At 50.6% G+C, this 14,408-nt stretch overlaps 1 protein-coding gene across 1 annotated transcript; it reads right to left on the bottom strand.

Annotated features, from left to right (window-relative positions):
• Nucleotides 1-6,391: 6,391 nt before the first annotated feature.
• Nucleotides 6,392-7,360, bottom strand: LOC148050362 (olfactory receptor 14A16-like). Its single transcript, XM_087742879.1, has one exon. It carries the CDS (start codon nucleotides 7,358-7,360, stop codon nucleotides 6,392-6,394), a length of 969 nt encoding a protein of 322 aa, XP_087599005.1.
• Between the last annotated feature and the right edge of the window lie 7,048 nt (nucleotides 7,361-14,408).

Below are 14,408 nucleotides of genomic sequence, written 5' to 3'. Positions count from 1 at the left end.
TGCCTGTTGCCTCAAGAAGGCCTCCTCTGGTGCTTCCTGCTCAGGTGCTCTGTACCAGGCACAACATCAGTGATGCTGGTCTGCCTGCTAATCCTGACCCATAAGCTCCTAGCTAGCTCATTACCCATCCCAAGGCAGAGCTCCATGCATTCCTGCTGACCTCTCAGGTAAAGGGCAGCTCCCTCTCCTTTCCTTCCCTTCCCAAAAAGCTTGGATCCTGCCTGCATGTGCTTGAGGTCTTTGTCCCCTTGGCCATGGCAGCTGTCTGTGCTACTGGCATCTATGAGGAGACAGGTTGCTCTCATGGCACTGGGGCCTTATTGTCTCCTTGCAGCCCCTGGGAAGGCCGGCCACTGCCATATTCTTGTCCTTCACTAAACATCGCACATCCCACATCACCCTGCCCCAGGAAGAGCCCTGAGCTCTGTGAGGGACAGGATCTCCCTTCCCACAGGCTGGAGGTCAGCACTTGGCCTTTCTGCTGCATCAAGTCAACCAAGGCTTGACTCACATCAGAGCCACCTGCACAGTGCCTTTGCCTACCTGTAATCACAGCCTCCAGTTATCTGCTCTGACAAGTCCATGAGGAGGCTTTGTCAGTAATGGCCCTCAGTGGGGCCCATTAATGCTTCAAGACACCTTGGGTTTTGCTTCTGACTTTGACTTCTTGAGAGATTACTTCTGTCTCCTCTCAGTATCAGAAGTTCGTGGACGCAGAGCACCAAATACACCATGGGGCTCATTAAAATGAAGAAAGGCCTAAGGAGTCATGTCTCTTCCATCATCTTCATCAAGTCTTGTCCAGCTAATTAGAGGGGTTTCAGGAGAGGAGTTAAAGAGAAAGATTTCAATGACAACTTTGAAGACGTGATAGCAGCATTCTCCAGTTGATTATGATCCAGGGTCTCCTAAGGAGGTCTCGACCAGGAGGAAAAGCAGTCCCTTGAGGTCCAGCACTGTATGGGCATCTGTGCTCCTCATCTCCCCAACCCCACCATTGCTCTCCTTCACCGCCTGGGACTTAGGTCACTTTTCCTTACATCAGACTTCTCCAGAAGAGAACTGGCTGCAAAGAGGCACAGAAGGGTTTTTCCTAATTGTTAAAAAAACCCAAGCAACCAAAAGTACGACATGATAAACAATGAAACACACCTTCACTCTATGGTAAGTCCAAGCTGCCTCCAAAGAGGTTCGCTTTTCACAAGGGGTAACCAGACAAGAGATGTTTTAGAGAGACAGGAAATGATAAATAGAATTATAATTCAAGAGCTAGCCATAGAGACAGCTAGGCCGACTACTGAAAGAAAAGTTCAAAGTAGCAACTGGATGGGTGAGAGGTATCTGAATGGTCACAGAGGCAGAGGAAGGGGAACCTGGAGAACAATGGAAAGTGCATAAGTCCAGTTAGTCTGCTGGAAAGGTGACTTCAGACATGATCACTTTAGTCAGGACAGGTGGAAATACCTGAAACATTAGGGAGATGAAATGCACAATATAATACAGAGAGTAGTAGCAAGGCAAGTTGTCCTGGTTTCAGCTGGGATAGAGTTAATTTTCTTCTTAGTAGCTGGTATAGTGCTGCGTTTTGGATTTAGGATGAGAATAATGTTGATAAGACACTGATGTTTTAGTTGTTGCTAAGTAGTGCTTACACCAGTCAAGGACTTTTCAGCTTCCCATGCTCTGCGTGGCGTACAAGAAGCTGGGAGGGGGCACAGCCAGGGGGCTGACCCAGATTGGCCCCAGGGCTATTCCACACCGTATGACGTCATGCTCAGTATATAACTGGGGCGAGTTGGCCGGGGGGAAAGGATTGCTGCTCAGGAACAGGCTGGGCATCAGTCAGGGGGTGGTGAGCAATTGTGTCGTGTATCACTTGCTTTGTACATTATTATTGTATTATATTATTATTATTATTACTACTACTACTATCATTCTATTTTATCTTACTTCAATTATTAAACTGTTCTTATCTCAACCCAGGAGTTGTCTGACTTTCACCCTTCCAATTCTCTCCCCCACCCCACTGGGGGGGAGTGAGGGAGCGGCTGTGTGGTTCACAGTTGCTGGCTGGGGTTAAACCACAACACAAGTACAGGGGGAAAGCTATGTATCTTCTCACACGATTAATACACATCCTGAAAATTCTGGCATTTTGGCATGAGAGAAATTACACTGACATTTTATTGAAAGTATTGAACCTTTTCAGCTGATTAAAAGGTGCTCTTTTTTTTTTAATATTGAAAAATTTTCTTAGGTTTTCAGGCTGAGTTCCTCTGTCTGACCATAAGCACCCAGTGCCACCTCTAGAGGCCCCAGTGTATCTGAGGTGCTTGCCTGGGACTGGCAGTTATCAGAGACCAGAGCCCCTCGGGAGCTGCAGATGGAGCTTGGGCAGAGGATGCCAGGGCATCTACGCTGGCACCAGGCATCTACACTGGCACCAGGCATCTGTGTCCCTGGAACTGCATCCTTCCCAGCACATGAAATCACCAAAGATGAGCAAATACAACTTTAATACAAACCAAACCAAATCCAGGAGGATAAGAACACAAAGAATCTGAGAGGCTTAGCATTTTCTTCATTCTAGGTCATTTTCTTATTTTCTCTGTTGGTTTTATTTTTTGGTTTTGTGTCTGGGTTTTTGGTTTTTTTGTTTTTTGGTTTTTTTACATTTTCTGATGCTAGTCAGGCCTACAGCATTCAGAGAGATCATTTTCTGTCTTGCAGAAAGCCCAGTGCCCCCCTCAAAAGAGTCCCTGCCCAGGACTGTGCATATCCCTCCTCACTCTTTGCACACAGCAAGTCACATTCGGGTGCCCAGCTTTCTCACCTGCTACAGGGGAGCAGAGTGACCAGTAGCATTGAAACACCTTGGGTTTGGATGACTACATTTGCGCTCGTCTTACATATCTGTTACAGTGGCTTCCTAAAGGAGTTCTTAGACAACAAACCACGTTTCCTTTTCATCCCCTATGTGATGCGTGACACTGGTTTAGGTGAAGAAATAGATGAGAGTGGTCTCACTCTGTATGAAACAATTCCGTGCAGATGTCTATGACCAATCAGGTTGTCTAGACTTCCCTCTGTAGTCAGTGGAGAGCAAGAAGTTATTTCAACTGATATGCCCAGAGGTGCTTTTCTGGTGGTTACCAGCTAATGCTCCAGAAGGGACCCCGGAGGTCCCGTGTCATGTTTCCAAGCTACCCCAGGGAATCTCAGGCAGAAACAGACTCTCTACGTGGCCAAATTATTCAAGACCCGAATGTGGATCTTGTCATGAGTTGAAACCTAGCTCAAAAATAAATCTAGGCAATAACTGAAGAAAAGTCAGCTTTCTCTAAACTTTAAATTTTTTTTTGCCAGGTCTAATGATTTTTTTGGTATCAATTCCAATGATTTTCTTCTTTCATTTTACTGGCAGCGCCAAGTGTGCACACCACAGGTGTTGCTCTCTCACTCTAGGAGCATATTTTTGTGTAGTCATTCACAAAACCACATTTCTCACCAACGCTGTTAGCGCAGAAACTTTGTTCTGAAGAGCCACTCAGTTTACGCAGGTCAGATCAATCCGCTCCTGAACCAGCTGGAATCTGCTTTTGGGCAATTCTGGGCAATGATTCTGCTCTTTCTCTTACTTCTCCACCAGCTCACGGTCATTGCAGCTGTGGCTATCCTCAGCACTGATATACCCATCCAGTTTTGCCTTTGTTATGAGTAACGGAGTCCAGCCCAAGTCAGCTCATTAATGCCTGTGACAACAGATTATCTTCAGCATCCTCTGGGATGCTCCTGGGCTGCTGGTGCCCAGCCCTACTGGCCATCCAGTGATTTGGGGCTTATTAAACTACACCATGAGAAGCAAGACTTGTGACCATGAGGCTTCCAGATGCCGGTGTACATATCAAAGGACAGGAGGGCAGCGGGTGTTGATAAGGATGTCTTGGATAGTACAGGTCCTGAGCATAACGCAAATAGTAGGAATAAGTGGTGGAGATTGTACTGGGGCTGGCTGGGATGGCATTAATTTCCAGAGCAGAGTGAAGGACAGTGAGTGGTGGCCTAACATGAAGAAGGGTGCAGATTGCTGGTGTAGGAACTGTCTGTCACGTGCCACGACCAATGCAGATTACACTGGAGTAAAAGTCCCAGTCCAGCAACAACGTATTGAAGGCCCACAGGCACAAGTGCAGATTGACTTTGTGGGACCTCTGCCAGCGACAGCTTGAGCTTTGCCAGAGCCTTGCCTTCCTAAAAACAATGAAGTTACTCTATATATACATTTCTCCCTTGTAAACTGTCCTTGCTGTCACCTCCCGGCAGCTGCTTCATGGCCCCTGTCAGAGCCAGCCCTGTCCCTGCACTGACCCGGCCCTGCTGCCCCACCAATGCTGTATCGTCAAGGGAAGACCCATGGTGGAAGGAAATGCACAGTCACTCATCCTGGAAGGGACCCTGGGAGGTCTGTCAGCCAAGCAAAACCATAGTCAGTGGAAAAAGGGAAACAAGGGTTGGGCTGTTTGTATGCTATACGATGTTAGTGTAAGATGTATACCTATATAGAAATGGAGACAGTACGGATCCCTCCAGGAAGCTGTCTTAGACACTCTGTCTATCCAGAACCTGGCCCTGGGATCCCCTCGTCCCCCTATGCACAGACAAGAACACACACATGCAAAGAGGTCTCTCCAGCACAGAACCACAGAACTCTTGAGTCATCCAGCTTCCACCTTTTCTGTGTTTCCTCTTCATGCTTGGTTTCAGTGAGGAGCTCCTTTCTCATCCATGCCTTCCTCCTGCCACCTCTGCAGGACTTCCTGCCTGTCAGGGTGGACCATTTTGGAGCTGAAAGAAGAGACCCTTGACCATCAAACAGCTCTCTGCACCCCTCTTCTCTGCAGGGCTGTATCCCATGGGATTCTTCCAAGCAGGTCAGGCCAAAGCCTGCTTTCCTGAAGTCCTGCTCTTTGCCTTATTCCCCTCTCTCAGGAGCCTCAACTCTACCTTCTCATCCCTGACCAGCTCTTCATTGTTTGCAAGTAGGAAGTCCTACAGGGTGCCTCACCTCACTGCCTCCTCAGTTACCCTTGTCAGGAAGATGATAGAATTGTAGAAGCATAGAAGCATTGAGGTTGGAAAAGACCTTTAAGATCATCAAGGCCAACCATAAACCTAACACTGCCAAGTCCACCACTAAACCATGTCCCTAAGCACCACATCTACCCGTCTTTTAAATACCTCCAGGATGGGGACTCAACCCCTTCCCTGGGCAGCCTGTTCCAATGCTTGATAACGCATTCAGTGAAGAAATTTTTCTTAATATCCAATCGAAAGCTCCCCTGGCCCAACTTGAGGCTGTTTCCTCTTGTCCTATCACTTGTTACTTGGGAAAAGAGACTGACCCCCACCTCGCTACAACCTCCTTTCAGGTAGTTGTAGAGAGTGAGAAGGTCTCCCCTCAGCCTCCTTTTCTCCATGCTAAACAACCCCAGCTCCCCCAGCCGCTCCTCATAAGACTTGTGCTCTAGACCCTTCACCAACTTCGTTGCCCTTCTTTGGCCACTCTCAGCACCTCAATGTCCTTCTTGTAATGAGAGGCCCAAAACCGAACACAGTATTTGAGGTGCAGCCTCACCAGGGCCGAGTACAGGGGCACTGTCACCTCCCTGGTCCTGCTGGCCACACTATTCCAGATGCAAGGCAAGATGCTATTCTTGGCCACCAGAGCACACTGCCAGCTCATTCAGCTGGTTGTCGACGAGCATCCCCACGTTCTTTTCCACCAGGCAGCTTTCCAATCACTCTTCCATGAGGGCCTGTAGTGTTGTGTGGGGTTGACCCAAGTGCAGGACCCAGCACTTGGCCTTCTTGACCCTCATACAATTGGCCTCGGCCCATCAATCCAGCCTCTCCAGATCCCTCTGTAGAGCCTTCCTACCCTCCAGCAGATCAACACTCCTGTCCAACTTGGTGTTATCTGCAAATTTACTGAGGGTGCAGTGGATCCCCTCCTCCAAATCATTGATAAAGATATTAAACAGAACTGGCCCCAGTACTGAGCCCTGGGGAACACCACTTGTGACCGGCTGCCAAGTGAGCGGCACTGACTCAATGAACTCAGTTCATTTTTCTCAGTTCATTGAGTTCCTCAGTGAACTGGCTGCACACAGACACAGCATGCTTAACTTCCTTGCTAACAAAAAAATTTAAACATGATGTAATTCAGAACACCATAACCTACTCTCCTCAACCTTATGCTAAGTGCAAACTGCATCTGACGCAGTCCGCCTTTCTCAAGGACCATTCATACAAGAGCTCTTTGAGACGTAGAGATAAAAAAGAATAGACATAAACACAATTGAAGAGTTGGCTAAAGAGATATTGAGACATACTACTGGAAGATAGGAAAGTTTTTAACTCCCTGAACCTGGAAGCAGCAGCTACATAGTTTCTTCAGCTTCTTCAGTGGGTCTTTGAGCTCCTGGCTCCTCAGGCTGTAGATGACGGGGTTCACTGCTGGAGGCACCACACTGTACAGCACTGCCACCACCAGATCCAGGGATGGGGATGAGATGGAGGGGGGCTTCAGGTAGGCAAAAAATGAGGTGCTGAGAAACAGGGAGACCACGGCCAGGTGAGGGAGGCACATGGAAAAGGCTTTGTGCCGTCCCTGCTCAGAGGGGATCCTCAGCACAGCCCTGAGGATCTGCACATAGGACACCACAAGGAAAACAAAACACCCAAAGACTAAACAGGCACTAACCACAATAAGCCCCACTTCCCTGAGGTAGGCATCTGAGCAGGAGAGCTTGAGGATGTGGGGGATCTCACAGAAGAACTGGTCCAGGACATTGCCTTGGCAGAGGGGTAGCGAAAATGTATTAGCAGTGTGAAAGAGAGAGTTGAGAAACGCACTGCCCCAGGCAGCTGCTGCCATGTGGACACAAGCTCTGCTGCCCAGGAGGGTCCCGTAGTGCAGGGGTTTGCAGATGGCCACGTAGCGGTCATAGGCCATGACTGTGAGGAGATAAAACTCTGCTGTAGCACAGAAAAAGAAAAAAAAGACCTGTGCAGCACATCCCAGGTAGGAGATGGCCCTGGTGTCCCACAGGGCATTGGCCATGGCTTTGGGGAGAGTGGTGGAGATGGAACCCAGGTCGAGGAGGGAGAGGTTGAGAAGGAAGAAGTACATGCGGGTGTGGAGGTGGTGTTCGCAGGCTACGGCGGTGATGATGAGGCCGTTGCCCAGGAGGGCAGCCAGGTAGATGGCCAGGAAGAGCCAGAAGGTCAGGAGCTGCAGCTCCCGCGTGTCTGCGAAAACCCGGAGGAGGAACTCGGTAATGAAGCTGGCGTTGGACATCTGCTGCCTCTGGTCATGAGTGACTGTCCAAGGAGGAAAATGCAGTGAGAAGTTAGGGGAGACTTCTCTAAACAAAACAAAAGCCATTTCTCCTAGATGCTCCCCTTTCTACACCCACCCCCTTTTTACTTTTCTATGGGAACTTCCTTCAGCTCCGTTTCTGAAACCCTGCTTGGTGCTGGCTGAATGTGCCATGAGAAATATGGGCTCTGCCTGCTGCCTGCCGAGGAGTCAGCCCTACTCTGCAGGAGTGGGTTCATGGGAAAGGTGGGGGAAGGACCCAGTCCTGGTGTTGGACTTTGTCAGATGAAACTGCTCTTAACGCAGAAGGGCCTGTCAGCACCTGCACTCCCTGTGGGAAGGAAGCAGAATGGTAGAGGGCAATTTCAGAGTTTATTCTTAAAGTTTCCCTCCGTTTCCCCTGAGGAGTGTTCTTGGATGTCAGAAACCTCAGAATTTCTGCTGCCCTCAGGGTGAACAGAGGGAGTCCTGAGAGGCAGGAGGATTGCCTGTGGCTTAGAGCAGAGCGAAGGGAGCTGGTCTGTCCCTCTGCCTTGTTCCCAGCTGCCCTGGGCTTGCACCTTTCGAGATGGAGAATGACCACACTCCCATGGTGCCCTGAAGACCACCAGACACTGCTGAGAGCAGCGGGATTCACTGCAGACCACTAAATGCCTCACTTGTTCTCAAGGTCTCAGAACCCCCTTCTAGCCAAGGACACACATGCCTCATTTCACCAACCCGACAGCATTTCCTCGGTCGTAGATTCTCTGTGTTCTCCATGGGGCTTTCAGAGAAAAGAGAGGTGCTATGGGACAGCTTTGCATCCTTGAGGGCAGTTCAAGGCTTGGAAGAACAACTCAAATAGACAGCCAAGTGCCCTAAAGATGGCATCCCTTCTGTTTGCAGGGACTGGCTGGGCACATGTTCCTGTTGGGAGTGTCAAAAGTTCAGAACAACCCTGATGGGTCCAGCAGACGTGATGCTGGAGCTGTCCATAGGCAGAAGAGCAGCTGAAGGCACTTTAGGAGGCTATTAGCAGACCTCCTGACCATTCCAAGTTGCAGCTCAGGAGTCTCAATGGCTTGTTCAAACTTGACAGGTCCTTTTCTCTTTCGCTCCCCCACTGCCCCTCTTCTCTCCCCTGCCCTCACAGTACGAAACTGAAAACACAGACTCGGGAAATCTCCTTATCTTTATGGTAAACCCTGCCTTGAACTTCCCCTTGAAACATCCCCTTGGAGTTTCCTAGTGGTGATCTGGAGCTGTGAGCGGCCCCGACCCACATAGCACCCTCTCAACAGCAGAAGCACTCTGCCCTGCCAGGGGTCACTCCTTCCACCCACAGCTTGTCCCTGCAGCATCGTGGGCAGCTCCCTGGGCAGGCTGAGTGCTGACCCTGGCAGGCAGCAGAGTCCCTGCCCCAGCACACAGCCCCCTGGGGTGCAGGGACCCTTCTCTGAAAGACAGCCCTGGGAACCCATGGCTGTACACCCAGCTTCACACCCTGCAGTTGTCCCCATGAAAAGGCAGCAATCGTGTCCTGTCCCTCTGACAGTGCAGCAGGGAAGCCCTGCTCTGGAGCATGTTCTTCTCCTCTACAACAGGGATACTGTAAGTCAACCTGACAGATTCTGTCAACTGTGGGAGGTACCAGCTTTAGGAGATTCCTACAGCCAGAGACTTACCGTGTCAAGGGCTGTGAAGATTTCACTCCTAGTGAGCTCTCACAGTGCTGACTGCCTTTAACACCTCTCTCTGCCTGGCTCCTCTCCCCTCAGTGCCTGCAGGCAGTGCCCTCAGCCCTGCTGTGCTTTGCAGAGGAGCTGCTCCTGGGCAGAGCTGTCTCTCTGCAGGGCTGCCCACTTGCCAGCAGCTCCCTCCAGCCCAGGAGCCCAGCCCAGCTCAGCAGCAGAGGCCCAGCCCAAGGCAGCACTTTCTCTGCCTCTCTGGGCTCCCTCCAGGTGTCCCTGGGGCTCCAGGGGAACCTGCTGTGAAACAGGCTGAAGGAATCACTGATGTTCCCCCTCTCAGCTGGGGAGAGACACTTCTTTCCAGCACTGTCATTTCATGTATCAGAAGAACAATGAGGCTTCAGAATCCTATTTTCTTGTCCCAGCATTAGGCAGGACACACAGACAAGGACAGGGTGTAATCTCTTTTATCCCTCCTGCTGATGGAAGCGATTCAGCTCAGTCAGTTGAGGCATCTCATTCTGGGTCTGTAGTCCTGGGGCTAGAAGGGGACACAGCTCCCTCCCATGCCTGCCACAAACACACAGGTGATGGGGTTCCCCTTGCCTTAGTTCAGATGGGCACAAAACAGGCACCTGCTGCTTGGGAGCCACTTGTCTCAGCTCCCGTGATAATTACTGGAGATGGAGGCCAGGAGTGAGGTGTTCAGATGCAAACACCTGGTGACATTTGAGGTGCCAGAGCTGGTCCAAGAGACATGGAGGTAACTACATGTTCTAATGTATCTGCTCTGAGAAGGTGGTATCTGGGGCATCATTTCTGAGCAGGAGGATGATTTCCTTTGAACAGCTGAGATGGCAGCAGATGCACACGTTTAGGACAAGAGAATCTTTCTCTATTTGTTATTTTCTGGGCAGCCTGCACAGGGATTCAGCTGATCAAATGGACTCATGGACCACAGGGAGAGCTCAGTCTCTCTCTCTCTGATCTCCGTCAGCTGTACTTCCTAGAGCTCTCCTGACTATCATGAGAGTTGTCTCGTTTCATCCCCACATTGCCTAACAGATTTCAGGACGGTTACTCAATTTAATGGCCAAAGAAAGGCCTGTAGTGTTATGTGAGGTGCCAAGGCTTTCACAGACAGCTACATGCAGCTGGCAGGGACAGCACTGGTCCTGCACAGGAAAGCTGCCCCCCTTCAAAGCGTGTGTGTGACACACAGCCCAGACAGCACTGCCTTTGTGCAAGCCACCGATTGCCACCACTGCCCTGCAGCAAGGTCTGTCCCTGCTCTAGCCAGTAGATGTAGGACAGTGCAGGAATAGGAAGCACATCGCACTGGGGTCTCCACTCGTCTGCCTACACTCTCAAGCTGCTGGTTTTCCTCTCGGCCACCCTTTACTCACCCCCTTGATGGTACAGGCAAGGAACAGAGCAGCAATGTTCACAGTGTGCCTGTCAGCAGCACCTTGTTCTTGCTGGAGATCAGCTTCATCTCTGCCGAACACCCTCAGGAGCAGCGTAGACACCACTGACAGCAGTCAGTGGTCCTCAGAGAGGGTCTCCTGGTCACAGAAACTAAACCCCTGTTGCTGGTACTAGCTGTGCAACCAATTGCTGACCCACAGGATCTGTCCAGTCCTCAAGCCTCTCCCCCTCCCCAGCAGGACTGAGGAGAACACTGCCCGTGCCACCATGCCCATCACCCCCAGAGCCATGCAGTCACACTCAATCCTTTGCAGGTTTGGCTGTGTCATTGGTGCCTACAGGGAAGAGCAGCACGGGGCAATAGTCCAAGGTTTGGAAAAACTTTAGCAGCCTCTCAAGACTGCACCTTTTGATCAAGGACAGTGGCCAGTGCTCGTTAGAAGATGCTCGAGGTTAGTAGCAGCTTGTTGGAGTCAAGGAATCCTGTAGCCATCCTTACCAGGCAGCAAAAGGCACCCTCAGCTTCCTCAGAGGGTCTCTAGGAGTCCACCAAAGATCTTAGTCATTTTCAGGACACTCTTGGACAGAAGCCCGTAGGAAGTTAATGGGAATTCATTGTTCATCCCAAGGTGAGCAGGAGGTTAGTCTAAAGACCTCCCAAGGTCCCATCCAACCTGAATGGTTCGGTGATTCTGTTGTCTCTGATGATAGCTCCCGCGACTCTTGCAGTCATGAATTCCCTCTCTGCATGTGGGTTAGCCCCAAGCATGGCATCCCCAGAGCCAGCCTCTCCTTGTGGTGTGCTATTGCCTCTTAGGCCTGAAACATCCTAGGTTCCAGGTTCAATGGTGAATGACGTCATGTTCAGACTGGACCCTCCTCACAGCCTGCAACCCTTGTGCGTGACAGCATGGTAACTAGTGAGAGTGACACATGCAGAAAGCCAAGTGGAGGGGGCTGTGAAAGCCCTTGGCGTGTTTCATTAAGGAGGATGGCCAAGCCCTGACCCCAGGACCCTGGGAATGGGGATCCTTTCCTTCATGGGTGCCTCAGGGCTCTTGCTAGGGGCAGAGAGATGGGAGGGTTTGTGATGCCGAGTGCAGGTCAGTGCTAAGACACCTCCCAGGCTCTGTCAGGGGTGAGGAGGCAACAAAGTAGGGGGGCTGCAAGGAACTGGTGTCCTCACATGGGCCTCAGCCCAAGAGTCAGCGGCCCTAGCCAAGAGAACAAGGACCTCAGTTCTGGGTCCCAGCCCTACCAAAGCCCTTGGCTTTCCCCACCACAGGCTGTCCTACACTGTCCTCTGTCTGTGCCCGTTTCTCTGCAGATTTTAACCACCACCCCTGCTTCCCCAGCTCACTCTGACCCCATGATATCCCAAGGTTTACTGATAACTCTGTGTCCTCACTGTTCTTCAAACACAAAGGTGTAGTTTTCTGAGGATTTGCCAATGTCTCCGAGTTCCCCACAACCCATCTGGCTTCTTTCAAAGCCCTGTTCACGTTCCTCTAGCACCCAAGATGTCCTAGCCCCAGACTCGCTTGAATCCTCACATGCTCTGCTCTCTCCCTGCACTACCATGTGTCTCACAAACCCTTCCCTCTTCCCCTGCAGTGACAGGACCTCAGCCCAGGAGGTCTGTGCGTCCTCCACGCTCATCCATGTTTCCTGAGGTCCATCCAAGTGTGGGAAGTGAAGGAGGTAAAGGGAGCATGGTCAGCTCACGGTGCACGACTGAGCACAGCCATCCTCAGCAGCGGGCATTCCCTTTCTCCTAGGGGATGCACACCACATGGAAATGTCTGTCATCCCTGATTTGCAGAAGAGGGGTCTTCCCTCCTGACATCTTCCCAGGACAAACCTCCTCCTCTTCCCCATCCACACACATCAACCGCTTTCCATTTCTGGGCTTAGATATGCTTAAGGATTCGCTAAAGCCATCAGCCACCTCCTTGTTTCTCACTGACATCCCTCCACCCTCTCTCTGAGACCTATGCACAGCCGGTCAGTGTTGCTTACAGCCACTCACTCTTCAGAAGTGGCCTTAAGCTTCCTGGATCTTCCTGGTGCTTGTTAACTATCTTCCTGGCTCCCTCCAGAGCCCATGGCAAACTTTGTTGTCTATAACAGGGCTTTTACGACCATCCGTTATGAAATCTTTGTCTTTTTAGGATCTTCTGTGCAGAAAGAGTAGCCACAGAAAAGTACCAGATACGCCACCAGAGATGCCAGTAAGAACCAGGTGAGCAACACCCAAGGCTGGGACTTCCTGGCACAGAGTCTCTCCTGCTTGTCACCTTTTCTCATGGAAGAAACCGGAAAACTGTCCATGCCATGGAGCTCTGCAGAAGGAAAATGGAGCTGTACCTAGCACCAGGTGACACAAGTGGGATCAGCAGGGAGAGACGACTTCTGTAGGGAAGGCTTACCAAGGCAGTACCCTGGCTTCATCCAGAGAAAAAATAGAGACCAGGCAGTGTGCTGACGTGATGGGGAGAAGTGTCCTGGGGTAAAAGAGTGTGGATGAGAGAAGGCTGGAGAGACTGGGTTTGCAGAGATTTGAGGGAGTACTTTCCAGGTCTGAGCAGCCTGAGCTTTGGAGACGAGGAAAAACAAAGAAGCTCTCAAGGATGTTTTGGAATTAGTGGTACTGTCCCTAACAGCAGTAACAGGACAGTGCTGTAAGGGAACTCCTTTGTATTCTCGATGATGAACTGAAGCTCTTCCATTTCATCTTTACTTGACAAAATAGCTGTAAGTTCTCCGTGATTAGCCTCTGGCATGCAAGTCTTAGAACAGTGCTTTTTCTCTCACTGCTAACTCTCTGTCATTATTTAATGCTTACAGCACTTAGGCAGAATTGCCCTTAAATCATCTCTGCTCCATCTGTTTCTCACAGTTTCCATCAGGACGGGGAGGTGGAATGGGGGAGTTGTTTTGGTTTTAGCCAAAGGCATCCAAGGGACAGATCCCAGGTTAGTGAAAAGGCACAAAGGAAGGCACAACCTTGATGTGGAGCACACCGCCACAACACTGTTACCTGCCTTTCCAGTCTCTGAAGTCCTAACTGTGCAGCAGGGAGCCTGGAAGCTCTGAGCTCCCTGCGTCTGCCCTGCGTTTCAGCATGTAAAATGAAACTAACCTAGTCATCAAGTTGGTTTTGGTTCTCTTCAGAGCCTAAGGCACCGCATGGGTCAGGAGATTGGCCAGGACACATGAAGAGGAACCACGCTTCTGTGGACAAAAGCGTAGCTGTTCCCAGGAATCCCAGGTGGCATGGCATACCGATTCCTGGGTTCAAGGAGCTGGCCAGGTGCCTTGTCTTCATGTCTGCAATGGTGGCTTCCCACCAAAGGGTGGGGTATGACCAACCCCAGGGTCAAGCTGGCTGTGGCTTTGTGGAGCTGAAACCTGAAAAACCTCCAAACATGGAAATAAAGATGCTCTCTGGGTGTCCTGCTGCAGGGCAGCACCACCTGCCTTGTCAGTGTTTCCTAAGGCCCAGTGTGAAGCTCCCGGGAGGAACTTGGTGGCTGTTGCCTCTGTCGTACCATCTGACACCGCAGAAGAGTTTGGCTCCACCACCTCTCCAGGTAGGTGTCGCCTGCTTTTAGACTGCCCTGTGCCTCTCCTTCAGCAGACTAAAGAGGCCCAGGTGCCTCCACCTCTCCACACAGCTCATGTGCTTTAGGCCCCAAAGCCCATCATGACAGACCTCCTCTGGACCTTCTCCGGTTTCTCCATCCTCCTTTCAAAATGGGAACCCCACTGGCTCCTATGGCATAAGTTTTATTCAGGTAGAATAATAATTTTGACAGAGTTCAATGAATTCGATGGAATTCAACAAAGTTTAAGAGTGGTTGCTCAAGGTTCAATAAGTTTGATGACAAGGTTTACTCTACTAATTACTGCATGGAAGAAACACA

This window comes from Nipponia nippon, unplaced genomic scaffold (assembly GCF_047370975.1).
Source record: "Nipponia nippon isolate SJK-2023a ecotype South Korea unplaced genomic scaffold, ASM4737097v1 scaffold_89, whole genome shotgun sequence".
In the NCBI taxonomy this organism is placed as follows: Eukaryota; Metazoa; Chordata; class Aves; order Pelecaniformes; family Threskiornithidae; genus Nipponia; species Nipponia nippon.
This window is presented reverse-complemented; position numbering and strand designations above follow the sequence as displayed.